This window comes from Podarcis raffonei, chromosome 3 (assembly GCF_027172205.1).
Source record: "Podarcis raffonei isolate rPodRaf1 chromosome 3, rPodRaf1.pri, whole genome shotgun sequence".
NCBI classification, from domain to species: Eukaryota; Metazoa; Chordata; class Lepidosauria; order Squamata; family Lacertidae; genus Podarcis; species Podarcis raffonei.
In genome coordinates this window covers 13,550,031-13,570,699 of record NC_070604.1, presented here as the reverse complement: position 1 = coordinate 13,570,699, position 20,669 = coordinate 13,550,031, and the positions used below count along the sequence as shown (strand labels likewise).

Sequence of the window (20,669 nt, the reverse complement as noted above, 5' to 3'; positions counted from 1 at the left end):
CACTTAAGAAAAATGGTCTGCTTTTTTAGCTGCTCATGAAAAAAGAACAGTTTTGGGGCAAAACAGTTTCTTTTGTTCTACCTGTTTACACAATAATTGTTTGGATACTTAGGGAGAATAATTAGGTCTATACTGCATAAATTACAGATGCAGTCTTTAGTACAAAAAGGAGTCTGTCATTTTAGTCTAGCTTATTTTAACTCCAGCTTTCTATAGACTGACTCCAGCTGCATAAAAAGGTGATAGAAAAGTGTGTGTGTAATTATACACATGCAAATTGGGGTAACACTGGAGTATGAATGAAGTGAATAACAGGAGAACAAAAGGCAATGGGGAGGAAGATCTTCTTAATTGCTGGGGTATGGAAATAACACCTGCTCTGAACACTCGCTGGAGCATTACACACTTAGGCTAAATGCTGCACTGCTGGTCACGAATACAGTGCATGATCGCATGTAAATCTGATTGGAGTGAAGATTCTATTAAATTGCTGTCAAGATGGAAGGACAGACATGAACTAATAGATTTAAATCCAAGCCCTTGTGAGACTGCATTGCCTAGCCACAGGTAGCATTGGCTGGTGATGGTATATCATCCTAACAATTTCACCCACTTTAACAGTTTCAAAATACAGTGCATATTAATTTTTTTTATATATTCTCCCACATATTCATTGCTGGCATCGATTGTAAAAATGTCACCGTGGCCGCTGGGTTCAATTACTTCAAAAGCTTATATTTGAACATGGAAACAAACCCCCATCATAGTATGTTAAGGCAAACAAGGGATAATTCTTGCCATGACACTCTTTGAGTGCTACCCTGAATTATCTGCTTAGGCACCAAGGAAAATGGCATACTAGGCATACACCTAATAAGGCAAAGTAATACAGCGAAGAGTTGAGCTGAGGACATAAACAGGTGCAAGCTGGGCTCTGAGAATGGAATTCAAAAACTGAACCCTGCTTTGTAATTTTTCAACTGGTTTATAAGTGTTTATAAGTATTATGACCATGATAAAGAAATGTTCCTTATATTTTTCATTTATAGATTTAAAGGCTGCTTTTGGTTTGGTTGGTAGGGAATGTATGTGGGAAGAAATTGCCTTAACTGGTATAAAAGACTGATTGCTTTATTTAGTTATAAGGCTCAACAAACCAACTCTGGTAGACGTTCAGGGAGGACCCTCTGGAGGATTGTCCAGTAGCATTCCAACTCTTAAGGGAGTTTGACAAGGTTGCTTGCTGCCTCCCTGATTAAATTTATATATATACTAGTTCATCCAGTATATTTGGGGGACAGATGAGCTTTACTCTTGCTGTTTGCTGATAATACAGCCCTTGTGTCCTCCTTGAAAATGGGTTGGAGGAAGGTTATAAGGGATTTTTCTAGCTACTGCATATCTGAATTATCAGTTATAGTAAAACACATATCATAGTGGTTGGAATAAATCAGAGGCAACGTAGGTAGAATATCAGTGGGAATCAGATTGCCCAAGTTAAGCAATTTACCGTAAATATCTAGGTATCGCCTTTGCTAGTTCATGATCGCTTACAGAGGGTGTGGAGTTCACTGGAGGAAACATTGACTTAAAATGGGGGGAGTGGCTTATTGTTGTGGGTTTGGTTTTTGTTTTTATTATGTATTTTGGGTTTTTATATTGTATTTTTATGTTGTGAACCACCCTGAGATCTATGGATGAAGAGAGGGGTATACAAATTTAATAAACAACGACGACAACAACAAAAAGGAAGTGAACGGAGGCTAATTCCCCATTCACTTAAAAGTTTTCAAGCAGAAATAGTGGGATAGTTGCTCTATGGAACACAGTTTTGGAGTCACATGCTTTAGTATTTATTGAATCTATTCAATATCAAAATAGAATATTCTAGGGACCATATGGTACACCCTGCTTGTTGTGAACTGAAGCAAATCTACTGAAGTTGGCATCTTTAGTAAATAGTGGGATGATAGCATAGTTGGTTAGGTTATCCTATGTAGAAAACCAGAAACTTTAAAAGTTAGCCCGATTTGTATCCTGGACTTTTGTTGTTGTTGTTTGGTTGTTTAGTCGTGTCCAACTCTTCAAAATCCCATGGACCAGAGCACGCCAAACACTCCTGTTTTCCACTGCCTCCCGCAGTTTGGTCAAACTCATGCTGGTAGCTTCGAGAACACTGTCCAACCATCACGTCCTCTGTCGTCCCCTTCTCCTTGTGCCCTCCATCTTTCCTAACATCAGGGTCTTTTCCAGGGAGTCTTCTCTTCTCATGAGGTGGCCAAAGTATTGGAGTTTCAGCTTCAGGATCTGTCCTTCCAGTGAGCACTCAGGGCTGATTTCCTTAAGAATGGATAGGTTTGATCTTCTTGCAGTCCATGGGACTCTCAAGAGTCTCCTCCAGCACCATAATTCAAAAGCATCAATTCTTTGGCAATCAGCCTTCTTTTATGGTCCAGCTCTCACTTCTATACATCAATACTGGGAAAACCATAGCTTTAACTATACAGACCTTTGTTGGCAAGGTGATGTCTTCTTTTTAAGATGCTGTCTAGGTTTGTCATTGCTTTTCTCCCAAGAAGCAGGCATCTTTTAATTTCATGGCTGCTGTCACCATCTGCAGTGATCATGGAGCCCAAGAAAGTAAAATCTCTCACTGCCTCCATTCCCCCCCCCTCTGTTTCCCAGGAGGTGATGGGACCAGTGGCCATGATCTTCGTTTTTTTTATGTTGAGCTTCAGCCCATATTTTGCACTCTCCTCTTTCACCCTCATTAAAAGGTTCTTTAATTCCTCCTCACTTTCTGCCATCAATGTTGTGTCATCTGCATATCTGTGGTTGTTGATATTTCTTCCAGCAATCTTAATTCCGGCTAGGGATTCATCCAGCCCAGCCTTTCACATGATGAATTCTGCATATAAGTTAAATAAGCAGGGAGACAATATACAGCCTTGTCGTACTCCTTTCCCAATTTTGAACCAATCAGTTGTTCCATATCCAGTTCTAACTGTAGCTTCTTGTCCCACATAGAGATTTCTCAGGAGACAGATGAGGTGATCAGGCACTCCCATTTCTTTAAGAACTTGCCATAGTTTGTATCCTGGACAGTGACTAGATTAAATAAGTCACTAAGCTGATAGCAGCATTTTTGTCCATTGTTGTTGTTGTTGTTGATGATGGATTATGCTGTTAGTTTTAATTAGTGTACTTTGCTTTAGCTGTGTGCTGGTGCCCATGTTGTCTGTTCGTATGTGATGGCTTTTGGCTGAGTAATGAAAATTTGCAGTTTGTATGGGGTATAAGGGTGTTGAGTCAGCAGGAGCTGTAGTATGTCCTGTGGCCCTTCCTGCAGCCTAAGTAGTAGTGGTAGTAGTAGTAGTAGTAGTAATAATAATAATAATAATAATAATAATAGTTATACTGCACCCATCTGGCTCAGTTTCTCCAGCCACTCTGGGTGGCTCCCAACAGAATTAAAAGCACAATAAACCATCAAACATTAAAAACTTTCCTAAACAGTGCTGCCTTTAGATGTCTTTTAAAAGTCAGATAATTGTTTATTTCCTTGACATCTGATGGGAGGGTATTCCACAGTGCGGGCGCCACTACCGAGAAGGTATTCTGCCTGGTTCCCTGTAACATCACTTCTTGCACAGAGGGAACCGCCAGAAAGCCCCCAGAGCTGGACCTCAGTGTCAGGGCTGAATGATGAGGGTGGAGACGCTCCTTCAGGTATACTGGGCCAAGGCCGTTTAGGGCTTTAAAGGTCAGCACCGACTCTTTGAATTGTGCTCAGAACCGTACTGGGAGCCAATGTAGGTCTTTAACTTGAAGATAACCTCATTGCCATGCCCACACACTAATGTACACAGGGTTTACTTGACAAATCAATTGACCGACATTCTCCAAGCATAGTTTTTAGTCTATTTTAAAATGGGTGTTAGAATACAGTATTGCTGAAATATAACAAATTGAGGGAAGGATGCTGTTAGGACCACAGTTAGTGCTGTATTGAAAGTTGCAGTTATTTTCTCCTCTGAGGCTGTGCTCCTGAATATGTATACTTAAAGTCTTGTTAGTTTCAGGAGGACTTCCAAGTGATCTTAAAATGTGTTGGGAGTGGATAATGAGAGGATATTGCTCATAAAACGGGCGGAACTCAAGAATGTCACTTATTAATTTGATTCAGGCATCAACTTTGAGCAGCATTTTTCAAAAGGCAATCATGTTTCCCATAGGCTGCCATGCAGTAGGGAATCTGAACTAATAACCAAAAGTTAGAGAAGCCGTATGCTTACTTCCTTGAATATGGAGTAGTATTGCAGCTGCAAATGCTTCTCTAAGATGAATTATCAGCAGTAACACCTTTTAAAACCTCACTACAAGGCAGAGCTATACTTCATATTCAAATTTTTCCTTTCTTCATAATGTGCTAAATTTGTGTTTATAGCTTTTTCTTACTGCATTTCAGTCGGTCATCATAACTGACTATATAGCTATTGCAAATTCAATAGCTACCTTGCTAGAATGGAAATTAGGGTAGAAGGAAGTATTCTCTTTAAATTATTCAGTTATCTTGTGAAAACAGAAATGCATTCTTTTTCTAGCCTCCCATGATGATCTAAATGTTGATTTGCCAGTATCCTAGCAACTGAACTTTGAGCTATTACTACTACTACTCCCAGTCAAGACATCAATAGTACATGGTGACCAATGGGGCCAGGAAAGGACTAAAAGTGCACTTACATCTTCTTTAAAATGTTATCAACATTTTATAGATCTAATACTTAACTTTCTTTCATGTATTAATAAATTTTCCATGTGGAAATATGATCTTGCATGTTAAAGTCATACCTCAGGATAAATACGCTTCAGGTTGAGCGCGTTCGGGTTGCGCTCCACGGCAACCCGGAAGTAACGGAGCGTGCTACTTCCGGGTTTTGCCGCTTGCGCATGCGCAGACGGTCAAAATGATGTCACGTGCATGCGCGGAAGCGGCGAAATGCGACCAGCGCACGCGCAGATGCACTGTCACGTCTTACATTATGTTCAGGTTGCAAAGGGGGCTCCGGAATGGATCCTGTTCGCATCCCAAGGTAGCACTACATTTTTTACAGCATGGATCTGTCCTCTTTATGCATGCTGTCCCTCCCCCTCCCTCCCTCCCTCTGTTTCTCTCTTTCCCCACCCCCCTTCAATTTCCCATTCTTTCCAGTCATATGTTGCAGTGCTGTGTGCTTGGTGCCTGTAGGTTGAACAGCGTTTTTTATTCTTTGAGTTTTTGTTTGGTGTGTTGAACCCTGTTCCCTGGGACTCTTCTCAAGCTTTTAAATTAAAACAACTGGGCGCTGGCTTAGAATTGGCTTTCATCTTTTTGGCTTTCTTCCAACTGAGCATTCTACCCATCCCATTCACCTTGAAATGTGCAAGCTTTGCTTCAAGCAGGGTTTCTTTGAATTTGTGCATGTTCATTTGAATATTTGGCAAAAGATGGGGCAATTATGGCACACAGTGGAATCTTGAGAGACAAGATTTGCCTCATTTGTTGTTGTTGCTTAGTCATTTAGTCGTGTCCGACTCTTTGTGACCCCATGGACCAGAGCACGCCAGGCACTCCTGTCTTCCACTGCCTCCCGCAGCTTGGTCAAACTCATGTTGGTAGCTTCGAGAACACTGTCCAACCATCTCGTCCTCTATCGTCCCCTTCTCCTTGTGCCCTCCATCTTTCTCAACATCAGGGTCTTTTCCAAGGAGTCGAGCCTCAGCTTCACGATCTGTCCTTCCAGTGAGCACTCAGGGCTGATTTCCTTCAGAATGGATCAGTTTGATCTTCTTGCAGTCCATGGGACTCTCTTCCAGCACCATAATTCAAAAGCATCAGTTCTTCGGCGATCAGCCTTCTTTATGGTCCAGCTCTCACTTCCATACATCACTACTGGGAAAACCATGGCTTTAACTATATGGACCTTTGTCGGCAAGGTGATGTCTCTGCTTTTTAAGATGCTGTCTAGGTTTGTCATTGCTTTTCTCCCATGAAGGAGGCGTCTTTTAATTTCGTGGCTGCTGTCACCATCTGCAGTAATCATGGAGCCCAAGAAGGTAAAATCTCTCACTGCCTCCATTTCTTCCCCTTCTCTTTGCCAGGAGGTGATGGGACCAGTGGCCATGATCTTAGGTTTTTTGATGTTGAGCTTCAAACCTCATGATTTCCTACAAATCTTCACTATATGGGCAACTTCATGTAAGCACCAAGTCCAGTCCAGGTAGCCCTTCTCTCTCAAATGTAAGAGCAGTAGGTCTAACCAGAACCTGGCAGGTAGAAAGACAGTTAAAAGGCCTCTTCTAAATTAGTTTTTCCCATGCTAAAGCCTCTTTGCATTGCCATACTTTTCTCTATAATCTGTGTATAGCCCTCTTAATTGCTGTAAACTTTAGTCTCCAGAAAATCCTTTTTTGTTACATTTATATCCCATCATGGAAGGGAGGGGCTGTTACTTGAGTAGCTCAGTTCTGCTGGAACTCTGTACATGTGCTGTAAGTATTTGTGCAGCTTGGCTTCTCTTTGAACAATGAGAGCATCATTGTGGTAAACCAGTGAAAGCAGGCCAAGAAGTCTTCCCTTGGCCAATATTTCCCATTTAAACTAAAGCAGGAAGCTTGAGATTGGCAGCTTTGGAACCAGCCAAGATGTTAAAAGAACTTCAGACTCTGGTTTTGTGTCCTGAGTCAAAGGCAGTTCACCATAATTCTCTGATTTGGACAATGTGAGAGGCTGTGGTTTGTGGAATACTTTATTGTTTAATTGCTAGCTCCAGACCAGAGGGAGGCCTGTTCATATCGTGGCTTTTTGAGCTGCAATATGATTATTTAACATGGCCAGAGTGGTTGAAATCAGGTGGTGATCAGTGGTGTATGAGATATATTGACTTTCATAATTCTTTGCCAGATCCTGAGCACTTTATGTTCAGAAAGCATGCTACACTACTGATAGCCATTATCAACCTACTCATAATCCATATAAAGCAATAAGCTACATTGACTTTTAGCTTTCTTTTTTCCTTTTATCTCCCTATTCTTTTTGTGTTGTGTATTTTTTGCATTGTAGGTCTGAGGAGTAGCACTGTCTTCGTTTTGTTTTTTGTTTGTTTCTATAAACTATGCTGGGAAGTATTTTTTGTTAAAAATAAACAACATTTTAATATATAAACATTACTCTTATTTAAGATCCAAGCAAAAACATTTCATTTGTCCAGGAGTTTTGAAAGATTATACTGATTTTTAATTTGTGCAAATGTTTTGTTAAAATCAGTTTATGATTTATATGTTGCCTTCACTGGGTGTGACAATGAGGAAAGGTGATATAAAAATGTGTTAAATAATAAATGGGTTGTGTTTTTACTCGTTTTTGTTGGGAGCCACCCAGGGTGGCTGGGGCAATCCACACACACACACACTCACACACACACACACAGATACATACCCCACCCCACCCCCACACACCATGATCCAACTGCAGAAGAAGAAAAAAACCACAGTATCATGTTAGCAAAGGATGTAATTGAAGAGAAAGGTGTACCTCAAGGAACAGATTTTATCTAAGTGTCTAGCATGCCATGACAATCATATTTGAATTGCTAGTTTGCACAAAGACCCCTGGACAATACCTACCTTAATGACTTTGTATGAAACCCTTCCCAAAACATTTTAAGAAATGACCCAAGCTAAGGACTATTGATCTGTTCTAGAGTGTTAATAGTGAATCACTTCCACCAGTAAAGAACAGCCCATGGTTGTATCAATCACTACCTTTGCTTGGCGTTTGCTAATTAGTTAACAGTTGTTTACTATAATTAGATGATACATAGTTCTTCATTCAAAAAACTTTTTAGAATGACTTATAACAGTTGAAAATAACTTAGACTGGATATTACTGCATCAGCATTTGTATTAACCAGAAATATAATTTTAGCTACTTTTGTTACTTAGAGATCTTTCAAAACTTCTCTGTACTGGATAAAAAAAATGAAAGAAACTGATACACAGAAGCTCCATAATATATGAATCCTTAAAATGAAAAACAGTTGATTTCATTCTTTGACAACATTTGATCTATCTGAGAAACCTTTGTGAAGTTAAAATGCAATCTGGAATAATCCAAGTAACAAGGTGTGAATGTCTTGCCCTTGCAGCTGTCATAGAATCATAGAACTGTAGAGTTGGAAGGGACCATGAGGGTAATCTAGTCCAACCCCCTGCAATGCAGGAATCATTCACTTAACGTGGGGCTTGAAACCACAACCCTGAGATTAAGAGTCTGAGCGCAGTTTGTTAGAGGATAGTGCTGATCATGCCAAGGTCGCAGGTCTGACCCCCACTTGGGACAGCTGCATATTCCTGCGTTGTGGGAGGGTTGGACTCTGCAGCGTCCCTTCCAACCCTGCAATTCTAGGATTCTAAGGTGTATGCCAGGGATCAGCAACCTTTTTCAGCTGTGGGCCGGTCCACCATCCCTCAGACCTTGTGGGGGGCCATACTAGGTATTTTGGAAATGGGAAAAAAATTCCTGTGCCCCACAAATAACCCAGAGATACATTTTAAATAAAAGGACACATTCTACGCATGTAAAAACACGCTGATTCCCAGACCGTCCGTGGGCTGGATTGAGAAGGCGATTGGGCCACATCTGAAGGTTGCCTACTCCTGGTGTATGCTCTACTGACATGCTTTGATGGAATGCAAACTGTAATCATGTGCATTTATGCACTTCTAGGACTCTATATTTGCTCTAAGCATCTTGAGGAGAAAACCTCAGTACTAAATGTTTATTTTAATTCATAAAATTAAACCAGCACAATTGTCCCAAAATTCAATATTCGTTCTCAAATGTTATTTTCTTGACAAAGGCTCCCTCTAGTGGTGTATGTTAAAGCAAAATGTTTTGGACTTCTGCAAAAGTTCCCTTCGATTTTATTCTCACTTTACATGAAAATTTGGAATAGTCAGCTGCTTTGCTAGCAAGGCACCCATCTGATTAGCCTGTGCGTGTTCACAGAATGAATAAAGAGGTCATTAGGTGAGGATGGATAAGAGGCTTTGTCAGCTGAAAAAGCTGTCCTTTGCATTTTGTTGATGTCTTGCAGTAGAATAGCCTTTGGCTTTAGATTTGTCTGTATTGCTAAAAATCAAATGACCTCTACAATACAAAAACAAAACAAGAATGTGCAAACAGTTCTAGAAGTCTATCCTTGACCACAGTGTGTTTTCATTTAGTAAAGATCTATGCAGATACAAAGGAGATACTTTTATAATCTAGACAAAATAAATATTTTATGGTAGTTGAACACAAAGCTGTTTCTTGCCATTTTGTGCACCCTATTCTGTATGCAGCATTAAGGGCACTAACTGCAATATTCCTTATTCTTTAAGGAATTGCACACCTTTCATTTGTATATTTCACACCCTATCTTACATTATCCAGTAAATAGTGAAGCCCTGAAGGAGATTCATACTTTTGATTCTTTCTACAGGGGGACGCGGGTGGCGCTGTGGGTTAAACCACAGAGCCTAGGGCTTGCCGATCAGAAGGTCGGCGGTTTGAATCCCCGTGACTGGGTGAGCTCCCGTTGCTTGGTCCCTGCTCCTGCTAACTTAGCAGTTCAAAAGCACGAAGTGCAAGTATATAAATAGGTACCGCTCCAGCGGGAAGGTAAACAGCGTTTCCATGTGCTGCTCTGGTTCGCCAGAAGCGGCTTAGTTATCCTGGCCACATGACCCGGAAGCTGTACACTGGCTCCCTCGGCCAATAAAGCGAGATGAGCGGCACAACCCCAGAGTCATCCACGACTGGACTTAATGGTCAGGGGTCTCTTTACCTTTACAAGGGGTATGGAGTGGTGGTGGATGACCCAGTTCAGAGGCGTGTCAGTATGGGGTACACAGCCACTCAAAGGGGTAGTTGTTAGCATGTGCAGAAAGTATTAAAGACTCACCTGTACGCTATGAAGTTTTCAGCTTTGCAGTCATGTTCTATATCCCAGTTACCAGGATTGGTTTTAGGGAGATGAGACTGTTATGAAAATAAAATATAGGATTGACAAGGATTTAGAGCTTGCCTAAAGCACTGCTGTCAGCAGTGAATATCTATATCACACCCTTATTGTGAGAACAGAAGGGGGCTGGATCTAGACACATCAAATAAGTGTTTCAGTTTAAAGTGTAAATTTAAACAGGGATCACAGCTAAAGAAAAACAGGACTCCATGTCACCATCTGGTGGCACAATGTTGTATCGCATATACAATGCATATAAATTGCTTTTTCTTTACCAGTCTAGCTGAGTCCTGGGTCAAGTACTACAAAACAGTATAAAAGAAAATGGAGAAAGAAGTAATGAAGAATTATAAGGATGACTGAGATGCAGAGCACCCCAACCTACCAACCACTTAACTGCAGAGTGAAATTGTGCCCATTCAGCTACCAATTTTGGAATCTTTTTTTGCCATTATTTGGTGGTTGGACTATGGGGCTGAGTATTCCTCTTCTGGCTTGCATATTCCCTTCCACTGGTTTTAACCATGATAAAGTGTTACATTGGTACTGCCATTAACCATGGACTGAAGCCATAGATAAATGAAGCAAACTGGTTGGTATTAACAGCAGTTAATTGTAATATACAAATAACTGTTAACCATGATTACGACAGTTGAGGAAGATTATTTGCATGAGAGAAGAGGCGCTATGGAAAGATGGTACACATTCCTGTGCATCACTTGTGTTCTTCTAAACCTGGGCAAGAAATTGAGGGTCTAGGACTGTGAAAGCACAATAAAGTTTTGTGAAATACCAGTGGCACGTTTCCCCTGGCAAATATAATGAACTTCCTTTGGGGTGCCTTTGTACTTAAGATAAAAATGTTGCGTTGTTGGTTACATTAAGTGGCAGGCAGTTGTGTGAGGGAAATTACTTCTTGCCTTATTTTTTTACTATATTTTCTGTTAAATCTCCCCCTTTTTGAAATGCATTGTTTTATAAAATTAATGAATGACCAAAAGAGAAATTAAATTGAGCAACTGCTTGTGAAATCTAGAAATCAAACTTGTATTTTTTTCTAGAAAGCACATCAGTCTATATGTACAGGTTTCAAGCATGTTAAAATTATGTCAACAGTTTTTGGTGTCTTCACTTTTTAAAATTAAAATCTATTTTTTATTAGTATTAACTATCAGGCTTAATAGTTGTTTGTTACCTAAAAGGCCTCTAAGCAACTTGCATTTTAAAACATAAACATACATTATATCATAGAAAAACCATATACAAATCAACATTTTCATTCAACACCTGTAATTCTAATTCACTCACACATATACCACACAGGGAAAAATTAGTCTTGCAGTCTTTCTAAGTCTTGGCACTGGAGCTCAGTGCTTGGAGCCAGAAGGTTTTATGAGAATAAAGAAACATAGCTACTGACAACAATTGCATTCATTTCAGAAGAAACGATGTACAGGCAAAGCAGCTCAGCAACAACTATGCTTCATTATCCTGGTGAACAAAAGCATTATACCAGGACATGGAAGACATTGGTTCAAATCACACATCTGCTGAACATTGTTTTCCCCAAACATGGTGATAGGAGTGAGCCAGCAGTAAATTACAAATGAGCAAGTTGTAGTTAAGTATTGGCAAAAACAGCATCTGCATAGGAGTGCCTAATGAGCATAGGAACTCATCTCTGCCAGGTCTTGTCCCTATGAAGCAATTGCTGAGACTTAAGGCCCCCACCTCCCCATAGCTGCCTAAGTCCCCTCCTCTACTGGATTTCCCCCAAGCAACCTGAGACTATACCTGTGTGAAGCTAGCTTCTTCTCTACACTCTTCATACCTCTCCTGGTTCTGGGAGACTAGAGGGGAGCAGAGCTTGTCGCAGCAGGCGGGGGAGACACCTGTGCGACACACCAGCCAGACTTAGCTCTGCCTCCTCTCCTGCTTCTGATTCTGGACTTCTCTCTGCCGCAGACTCCTTCCACTCACTAAGCCCTGTTACCTCTTCAGTTTCATACACTTCACCCCAATCTTCTCCCTCTGACCACTCATTGTTGTCCCACCACCAATCCCCTGGCTCTGAACCTTCTTTCCTGGGGGGGGGGTGTCCCCAGCTGGTTCCTCCCACTATTCCTCTGTAGCCAACCAGCCTGTGACACATAGGCACAATAGATGTTTTCCAAGCAAGTCAAAACATTTATTGGTGTTCAGTAAACAGTGAGCTTTTGAAAGAGAACTGCAGATATAATGGGGGAGTCCAGTTTACTCATGGGGATTAGAACATGAGCTTCTACCTCCAGAGAGCAAATCCCTAACTAGTTTCCTGTAGTTTCAATCTAGTACAGTGGAAGCTCAGGTTACGTACCGTCCTCCTTATGAACGCTTTGGGTAACGAGCTCCGTTAACCTGGAAGTAGAATCATAGAATCATAGAATCATAGAGTTGGAAGAGACCACAAGGGCCATCGAGTCCAACCCCCTGCCAAGCAGGAAACACCATCAGAGCACTCCTGACATATGGTTGTCAAGCCTCTGCTTAAAGACCTCCAAAGAAGGAGACCCCACCACACTCCTTGGCAGCAAATTCCACTGTCGAACAGCTCTTACTGTCAGGAAGTTCTTCCTAATGTTTAGGTGGAATCTTCTTTCTTGTAGTTTGGATCCACTGCTCCGTGTCCGCTTCTCTGGAGCAGCAGAAAACAACCTTTCTCCCTCCTCTATGTGACATCCTTTTATATATGTGAACATGGCTATCATATCACCCCTTAGCCTCCTCTTCTCCAGGCTAAACATGCCCAGCTCCTTTAGCCGTTCCTCATAAGGCATCGTTTCCAGGCCTTTGACCATTTTGGTTGCCCTCCTCTGGACACGTTCCAGTTTGTCACTGTCCTTCTTGAACTGTGGTGCCCAGAACTGGACACAGTACTCCAGGTGAGGTCTGACCAGAGCAGAATACAGTGGCACTATTACTTCCCTTGATCTAAATGCTATACTCCTATTGATGCAGCCCAGTATTGCATTGGCTTTTTTAGCTGCCGCGTCACACTGTTGGCTCATGTCAAGTTTGTGGTCAACCAAGACTCCTAGATCCTTTTCACATGTAGTGCTCTCAAGCCATGTGTCACCCATCTTGTATTTGTGCCTCTCATTTTTTTTGCCCAAGTGCAATACTTTACATTTCTCCCTGTTAAAATTCATCTTGTTTGTTTTGGCCCAGTTCTCTAATCTGTCAAGGTCGTTTTGAAGTGTGATCCTGTCCTCTGTCCTCTGGAGTAGATGCTCCTGGTAGCAAAATTTGACCTGGGATGCGAGCGGAAGTCATGCGCTGGTGGCGCGGCAGCAGCAGCAGGCCCCATTAGTGAAAGCGTGCCTCAGGTTAAGAACAGTTTCGGGTTAAGAAAGGACCTCCAGAATGAATTAAGTTCATAACTGGAGGTACCACTATATAACCACATCAATAGCTTTTTTTACTTCTGGTCAAGCCTGGTGATCTGCCACAATTTCCCCCTCCTTAGGCCAATGTAGTCCAAGAGCCTTGACTATGGTACCCAATTAGTTATGGTGTTTGGGTAGAGCACATTATCTAGAATTGCCATGTTTTGAAGAGCAAAAAAGAGGGCATATTTGCCGACTTCTACTTTTAACTACGGATCGCTATGATGACATGGGTGGCACTGTGGGTTAAACCACAGAGCCTAGGACTTGCCGATCAGAAGGCGGCGGTTCAAATCCCCGCGACGGGGTGAGCTCCCGTTGCTCTGTCCCAGCTCCTGCCAACCTAGCAGTTCGAAAGCACATCAAAGTGCAAGTAGATAAATAGGTACCGCTCCGGCGGGAAGCTAAACGGCGTTTCCGTGCGCTGCTCTGGTTCGCCAGAAGCGGCTTAGTCATGCTGGCCACATGACCCAGAAGCTGTATGCCGGGGTATAAATAAAATTTATTATTATTATCATTATTATTATACATTGCAGCCCATTCATGGGGTCTTCCAAAAACGACTTCCTTGTTTCTAAACCTTTTGCTGCATCTGCTGGCCTGGTCATGTGTAAGTTCTTAACACTACAGCTGCCAATTCATCAACAAACCTCTTGGCTTGTTCTTGTGCCTTTAATAGCTAGATAATCTTCATAAATCAGCAGGTGAAGATTTTCAGATGACTAGGTTACATTACCACTTGCTGATTCAGTTGAGCATGACAAAATGCTGTAAAAAAATGGTAACAACTTCACACTGGTAACGCTTCCTTACTCTGTACAGCTCACATTCACTAGCACATTATGTAGGATAATATGTGTCACAGACCCATGTAAGGATGAATAGATTTCCTTTTGGTGTGCAAAAAAGCATTTCCTGAGAATAAAGAGGACAGCAATGGATGTAAGAGCATGCTTCTTAAACTGGGAACATTTGATTCCATTATGTTTGTCTCCAGTCTTGGGAGTTGTCTTTGATGTAATCTCTTTTTGTTTTGGATTTGTTGTAGGGTTGCAATTGGCTCTTCCCAAAATCTGCTTCTACACTGTAAGTCTAGCTTACATATAGAAGGCGTTATTTTTCCCTCAAGCACATCTCTCTTCCACACATTTTTATGTAGATGTAGTTATATGCGTGACAGTTGATGAAAGCGAGCAGACTGCAGTGGTGCAATTCTGTATATTGTATCATCTTGAGAATGGGCAGTTGTCCCTGTGTCCATTTAAGTGTCCATTTAATAATACTGTTTAAAAAAGGATGGAAATCTGCTTCTTGGGGCTATTTGTCATTGGTTACCCCCAACTTTAACAAGAAAATATTTATTGTTTTATAACAAACATTACTTGATTTTGTTTTATGCCATTATACTGATTCTGTCTCAGTTGTGAGAAACTTAAAAACATAAAATTAACAAATCACAATCAATAATCAACCTGAAGCCATGTTAAGGAGAAAATCCCAGTCCCTGACTCAGAGGTAATGTGAAGTCAAAGCTTCCAGGTTTCTTTATCCTGCTCATGACAGGGGTGGAGTAAAGCTGCCTGTTCGTGATAAACTATGATAAGCTTGGAAGTCTGGTTCATTGTTGTATGTTAACACAGCTGCTAGTAATGAATAGATCTAATTTTAATCCTTATAGTATTAAAATTACTGTTGTAAAATTCTAATTCTCTGCTATACACTATGGGGTTTTTTTCTTCAGTGTGTGGTGCTACTGGTGTGTAAGTTAAGATATTTTCATTTTCTTACAGAAGAAAACACCCAGGAAACTTTGCTGGAGAAGAAAAATCTGAGTGAGAAAGTCTCCCTCTACAGAGGTGATATCACGGTGCTTGAGATTGATGCCATAGTTAATGCTGGTAAGTGCTAAATGTTAAAAAGTTAAATATGACCTATGAAATAGAAGTGTCCAGGAAAATATATCTGCATAATCTTTGGGGTGTAGGAGGCCAAAATATGCAGAACTGCATGTATTTGGTGCTGTGCAGGAATCAAAGCGCTGTTGCATTGGGTGGGAATGAAACCTGGGCCTCCCACATGCCATGCATGAATTCTACTACTGAACCACCAATGATTTTTTCTATCAATATTCTGAAGAGGGCTTATGTATGAATCTTTTGCTTTGTAATAAATGCTTTATAATAATCCTAATAATTACATTTGGCCTGAAACATGAAGCAAGGGTTTATTGGTTTACTGCATCAACAGAGCCTCTAGAAATTTACTAGTCTGATCTTTAATGACAGTTGAGATTCTCAGGGTACTAAATTCTATCACCAATACAGTATTGGGTGGGTTTGGTAGAATCACAGAGTACATCATCCCTGCAGAAGCATCAAGAAAATGATGGTGTCAGTTTCTGTGATGCCTTGCAAATCATATCTGTTTGAAGCTGTTAATGTAATGTTAATGTAGTGTACATCTCTTATGATTGATTCTCTTCACATTATTTGCAACGGAAGTTAAATTTTGTATATGGGGATGGTGTGAGGGTCATAGGATGATGCTGGATAAATAAGGCCTTTTAAATGAGATTTCATTTTGCTGCTTGCATGTACAAGCTGGTCCAAAGCCAACAGGAGAATTGAAATCGCTTCAACTTTGTTTTCTTGCATCTTCACAGTGGTTCAGTAAGGATGTAATATTGCATTGCTTTCTTCCCTCACTTCCCTTTTGCATGAGCATTCCTCCCCCACCCTCATTTTCGGGCCTAGTCTTAGCCTGATTTCCCCACTACTTCATAAGTACCTGGGGCGCACAGGGCAATTCTATACCTCCCTGTTGCTCTCAGATAACAATCCTGCTACAACATACAATAGTGCTAGATTCTGCAGCAGCGCTCAAAATTTGTCGGAGGATGACCTGTGCCATAAACTAGATTTAATGAACATATCAGAGTGCTCTATAAATTAATAGTTAAAGTCTTTTACATATCAACCTTTTATGCTCTTCCACACCTGTCCAATGTTCCTATCCCTTCTTTTAGCTTCTTTTAGCTTCTTTTAAATTCTTAGACTTTTATATTCACCTTCTGTTTTAATATCTTTTAGCTTTTCAGATTTTAAATGATTCCATCCCACCCTTTTATGCTGGTCTATAACCGTAATAAAGATTTGTTGTTGTTGTTGTCAATCCTAGTGCTGACTTTGGAGTAACTCTGGTCAGTATGTACCGGTAGTTTGGCCCTACTTCATAGTAACTGAAAATGGTCATCCGATGTAGCACTAAAAAGAGTGAAACAAAGGAAAAGAGAATGCTGTGGGGAAAGAAGCAAATTGGGGATGAGGACAATAATGATTTTGTAGGGTCCCTATTGCTTTGCCAAAAGCTTGCTTTTGCTAATTGATAAAAATAACAACAGTTCTTGTTCTGCTGTAAATTTCCTCTGCTCATCATTTCTTCCCTTGAATATTCTGAGTATAGGCAGTGATCATTTTGCATACGTTCAATTGGTGTCGAACCACCAACAGGCTGGTCGTTTTGGACCAGGAACAGGGTGGAACGGAGTGGGGCAGTTGCTAAATTATATCACTGTACTAGAACATCCTTTTATTTAATCACTCATCTGGTGGGCATAGGTGACAAGGAGTTGCATGTGGGAGAGTAAAGGAGCCAAGGAGGGCTGTAGTGTTGTCTGTTCTCTGTACCTAGCAAGTAGGCTGCCAGATGAGGGAAGCCACCTTTCTTTACACTTCATGTAAAAGTGCAGCATGCCATAGCAGGAACGACAAAACTCTCGAGAAGGTTGGCTTCAGGTTTGAAGTAGCCCTGGCAAAGTGCTCTCTGATGGGCCCCCTCCCTGGTTGATGGCGCTACTGAGCTTACCTGGCAGTGGAGGTAGGCAATAGCAGAGCTTGGTACTGTGTACTACTGTCTTAATTTCTCACAATCCTCCAGCATGGTGCATGGAATATCAAAATGCTTGCTAAATCCAGCCATGTGCTGCTGCTTGGAATGTCTAGCAAGAAAAATAAAATAGAGGAGGGTGTAGGGCAGGTATCAGCAGTAGATCTTGCCAATGTGCTGAGTCCCCCTTGGCAGGTGCTCCAGGATGCCTGCTGCTGATGTTGGCCCTGGCTCTCCACCCCTCCTCTGCCAGCACTCAGAAAGCAGAAAATGTTTGTGACAGACTAATAGCCTTTGTGGACATAATTGTAAGGCTCTGCTACAAAGTATTCCTTGCTCTGTAATCTGCCCTTGAGTATCAGAATAAGGTAGTATCAAACTGATGAAATTTATAAATACAGTGGACGCTCGGGTTGCGAACATGATCCATGCGGGATACATGTCTGCAACCTGCAGTGGCGTGTCTGCGCATGCGTGGTTTGCGATTCGGTGCTTCTGCGCAAAGCATGATTCAGTGTCTCTGCGCATGCACGACCGCCGAAACCTGGAAGTAACCCGTTCCGGTACGTCCTGGTTTCGGGGGTCCGCAACCCGAAAAAACGCAACCTGAAGCATCTGTAACCCGAGGTATGACTGTGCCATGCTAGAACTAATGTTTCTCTTGTACTTCCCTTAATGGAAGTTCATGCCTAAAAACAGGAATAACATTTTCCCTACCATGTTTATTTATACCTGTCTAAACTTTCTCAACTTTGGGGTGGACATCAGTAATTTAGTCCTGCTTCCTTACTAGCTTCTGTGTTGGTGTCATTTAACTGAGACAATAAAGATAAATTGCTATGGTTAGGCAACAGAGTTTGCAAGAAATGAGGCTTTGTGGCTGGTAAATCTGTTGAAAAGTATAATGTAGCTTTTAATTTACTTAACTGATGGTGATTCATTTCTCATGTAGAATTAAGAACAGATTAGTTACTGGTACAGGATTTTAAGAATGCTGCCAGAAACACATTTGAAGCAACTATCATATCATTTTGCAGTACCTACTGAATACAAGATCTATATCTATTCTATATGGCAAAATGTGTTCTCTACATCTCATGTGAAAAAATAATTCCAGTTGCTCTTTGTAAAGATCACTTATAGAAAAGAAAAAGGTTTAGGAAACACTGCCATCTTAAAAGCATAGTGTCAACTTATTGTTTTAAACTACATAGAGCATGAAGTTTTACTGCTTGACTCTTCCCACTGCTTCTGTTGACCTTCAGGGACTTTCTGGTTTGCTTAGCTGCATCTTAATTTTATGAAGCATCTCATGCCTTGTCAAGCCAAAAATTAAACTTCAAGGTAGAGGTAGGGTATTTATATGTTGGAATTGTGAACTGAATATATTAGCCATGAATTATGTTTAAATGAACGTGTTAGTATAGTCTGTTGACTAACTGAGCCCCACCGCCCCACATGAACAGCTTGTTAATGCATAATCAGTCACTGAGGTTGCCATGAATCTGTAGCTTAATGAACAGGTGAGGGGAGAGGAGGAATTTAAATCTGAAATTGATCTGACAGCCCATCGCTGATTGCTAATCCATTTCATTTGGCAACTTAATTTATCACACAGCTAAAATTTTCTTCTTGTGGCTTTCTGGGAGGAATTAATTCAGAAGCATGCCCAATAATATTGGGTTCAGCCAGCCTATTTGTATTTTGCAGCAGTGCTGAAGACTGGAAGACTGTGTGGGTGGGATGGAGAAAGCTGCTATGAATAAGCTTTAATTTTGACTTGCTATTAGCAGAGAACAGAACGGTGTGTTATGATTTTGTTCTTGAGCACATCATTTCACATATGGAGGATATAACTGAAAAATTGCATCTTTTCTTGAGAAGGTGAGGCTTTCCTGGGCCCTTTAAAGTTGAAGCATTGGTTTATTGTTGGCTGGTGGCTCCTAAAAGGGTATATATAGGGTGCTACAAGTTCCAGCCACCTAAACAGAGGAAGATATCCAGCAAAACCATATGCAGGGGGTAGGTCCATTAGTTTACCTTCATCCAGAGTGAGGTATTATACACTAATTTAGACTGAAGCCAAAACTGAATTGAGCTAATTTGGGGCAAACCAGGACTTTGTCAGAGTTGGGTGGAGACAGCCCCTGCTTAGGCCTCCTGGAGCAATCCAGAGCTGCCAGGGGCAGGTGTCAGGCAGAAAGGAAGAGCTGTATGCCTGTTTCCAGCATGCACACAGTCTAACTGATCAGGATTGAACCTTCTACTCATCAGCTGGTCAGTGTGGGGTGCAGTTCTGCTGGCTGTAGGGGCCTGCTTTAGCAGCATGTTCTCTGCAGGGTACATGCTGGAGAAACAGACTGTAGCAGGATTGCATCTTCAGATCTACTAGGATTCAGTCTTGCAGGCTGCAGGGATCAGCTTTGTCAGTGTGTTTGTCAGGGATGGGCCACACGTTTAATTGGGGTTTCTTAAATGCTTGTCCCACCGTTGAATCGATTTAGGGTGTCAGATTCAGGTCAATGGCCCGCTGGAAGTATCCATTATTTGGTGAACCCCACTTCTTCTCCTGACCTCTAAATGCCAAGTCTCTTTCACTTAAAATTTTAAAAACATCTACAACTCTTTTCACTACTTCAAAATAGTACTGTATGGTTTATCTCATCTGTTCTTCAAGTTGCTTATCCGCTGTATTTTTATTTGATTTCCTTGTTATCCAAAACAACATCACACTCTTATGCTCTATGCTATCTCCATGATTCGCCAAAGTTCTGAGTATATTCATCCAGTCAGAAAACCCACTTGTTATAAGTGATGTAAGTGAAAGGCGTTTACAAACAAAACAGTACATACAGCCTTTGCTCTTTGAGTAAATCAAACAGGATCTCATTGCAGTCTGGCCATTTTAAAATCTTTTTTCCAAAATACTTGTTTGAGAAATTTATTTTTTGCTCCTTGTAAACCTTGCTTAAATTGGTATATACATCTTTCTTTCTTTTTTTTTTGCAAAAAACCCCCCATGTTCTGTATGAAATCAACGGTTATGGGCCAGTGTCCAAGGTCACTATATTCTTTGAAATCCCTGAATTTGCTTCTTGTTCATGTTTCTGCTTAGTCTCTGTTCTGCAGTACTTTCATGTTGACCACTGTGATTATCATCTGTATCAAAAGTGTTAGCAGTGGGTTGAATATTGCTAGAAAGAGCTCTCACAGTATGTGCAATCTCACAGGCTTCAGTGGTGCTTGCTTGGCTTATTTCAACTGTAGATGTTTGTGTTTTGGTATCCACTTAAGTACTTTTGTGATCTCATTG

General features: G+C 41.1%; 1 protein-coding gene across 2 annotated transcripts in view; it reads left to right on the top strand.

The window, feature by feature from the left end:
- Positions 1 to 20,669, top strand: part of MACROD2 (mono-ADP ribosylhydrolase 2) — a 974,476-nt gene that overhangs the window by 8,000 nt on the left and 945,807 nt on the right. The window contains exon 3 of one of the 2 annotated variants that reach the window (XM_053380605.1): positions 15,265 to 15,369. In XM_053380605.1, the coding sequence (XP_053236580.1) occupies positions 15,265 to 15,369 (105 nt within the window). Of the gene's footprint in view, positions 1 to 15,261; positions 15,370 to 20,669 lie in introns of both variants that reach the window. The other variant, XM_053380604.1, reaches the window with a different exon arrangement.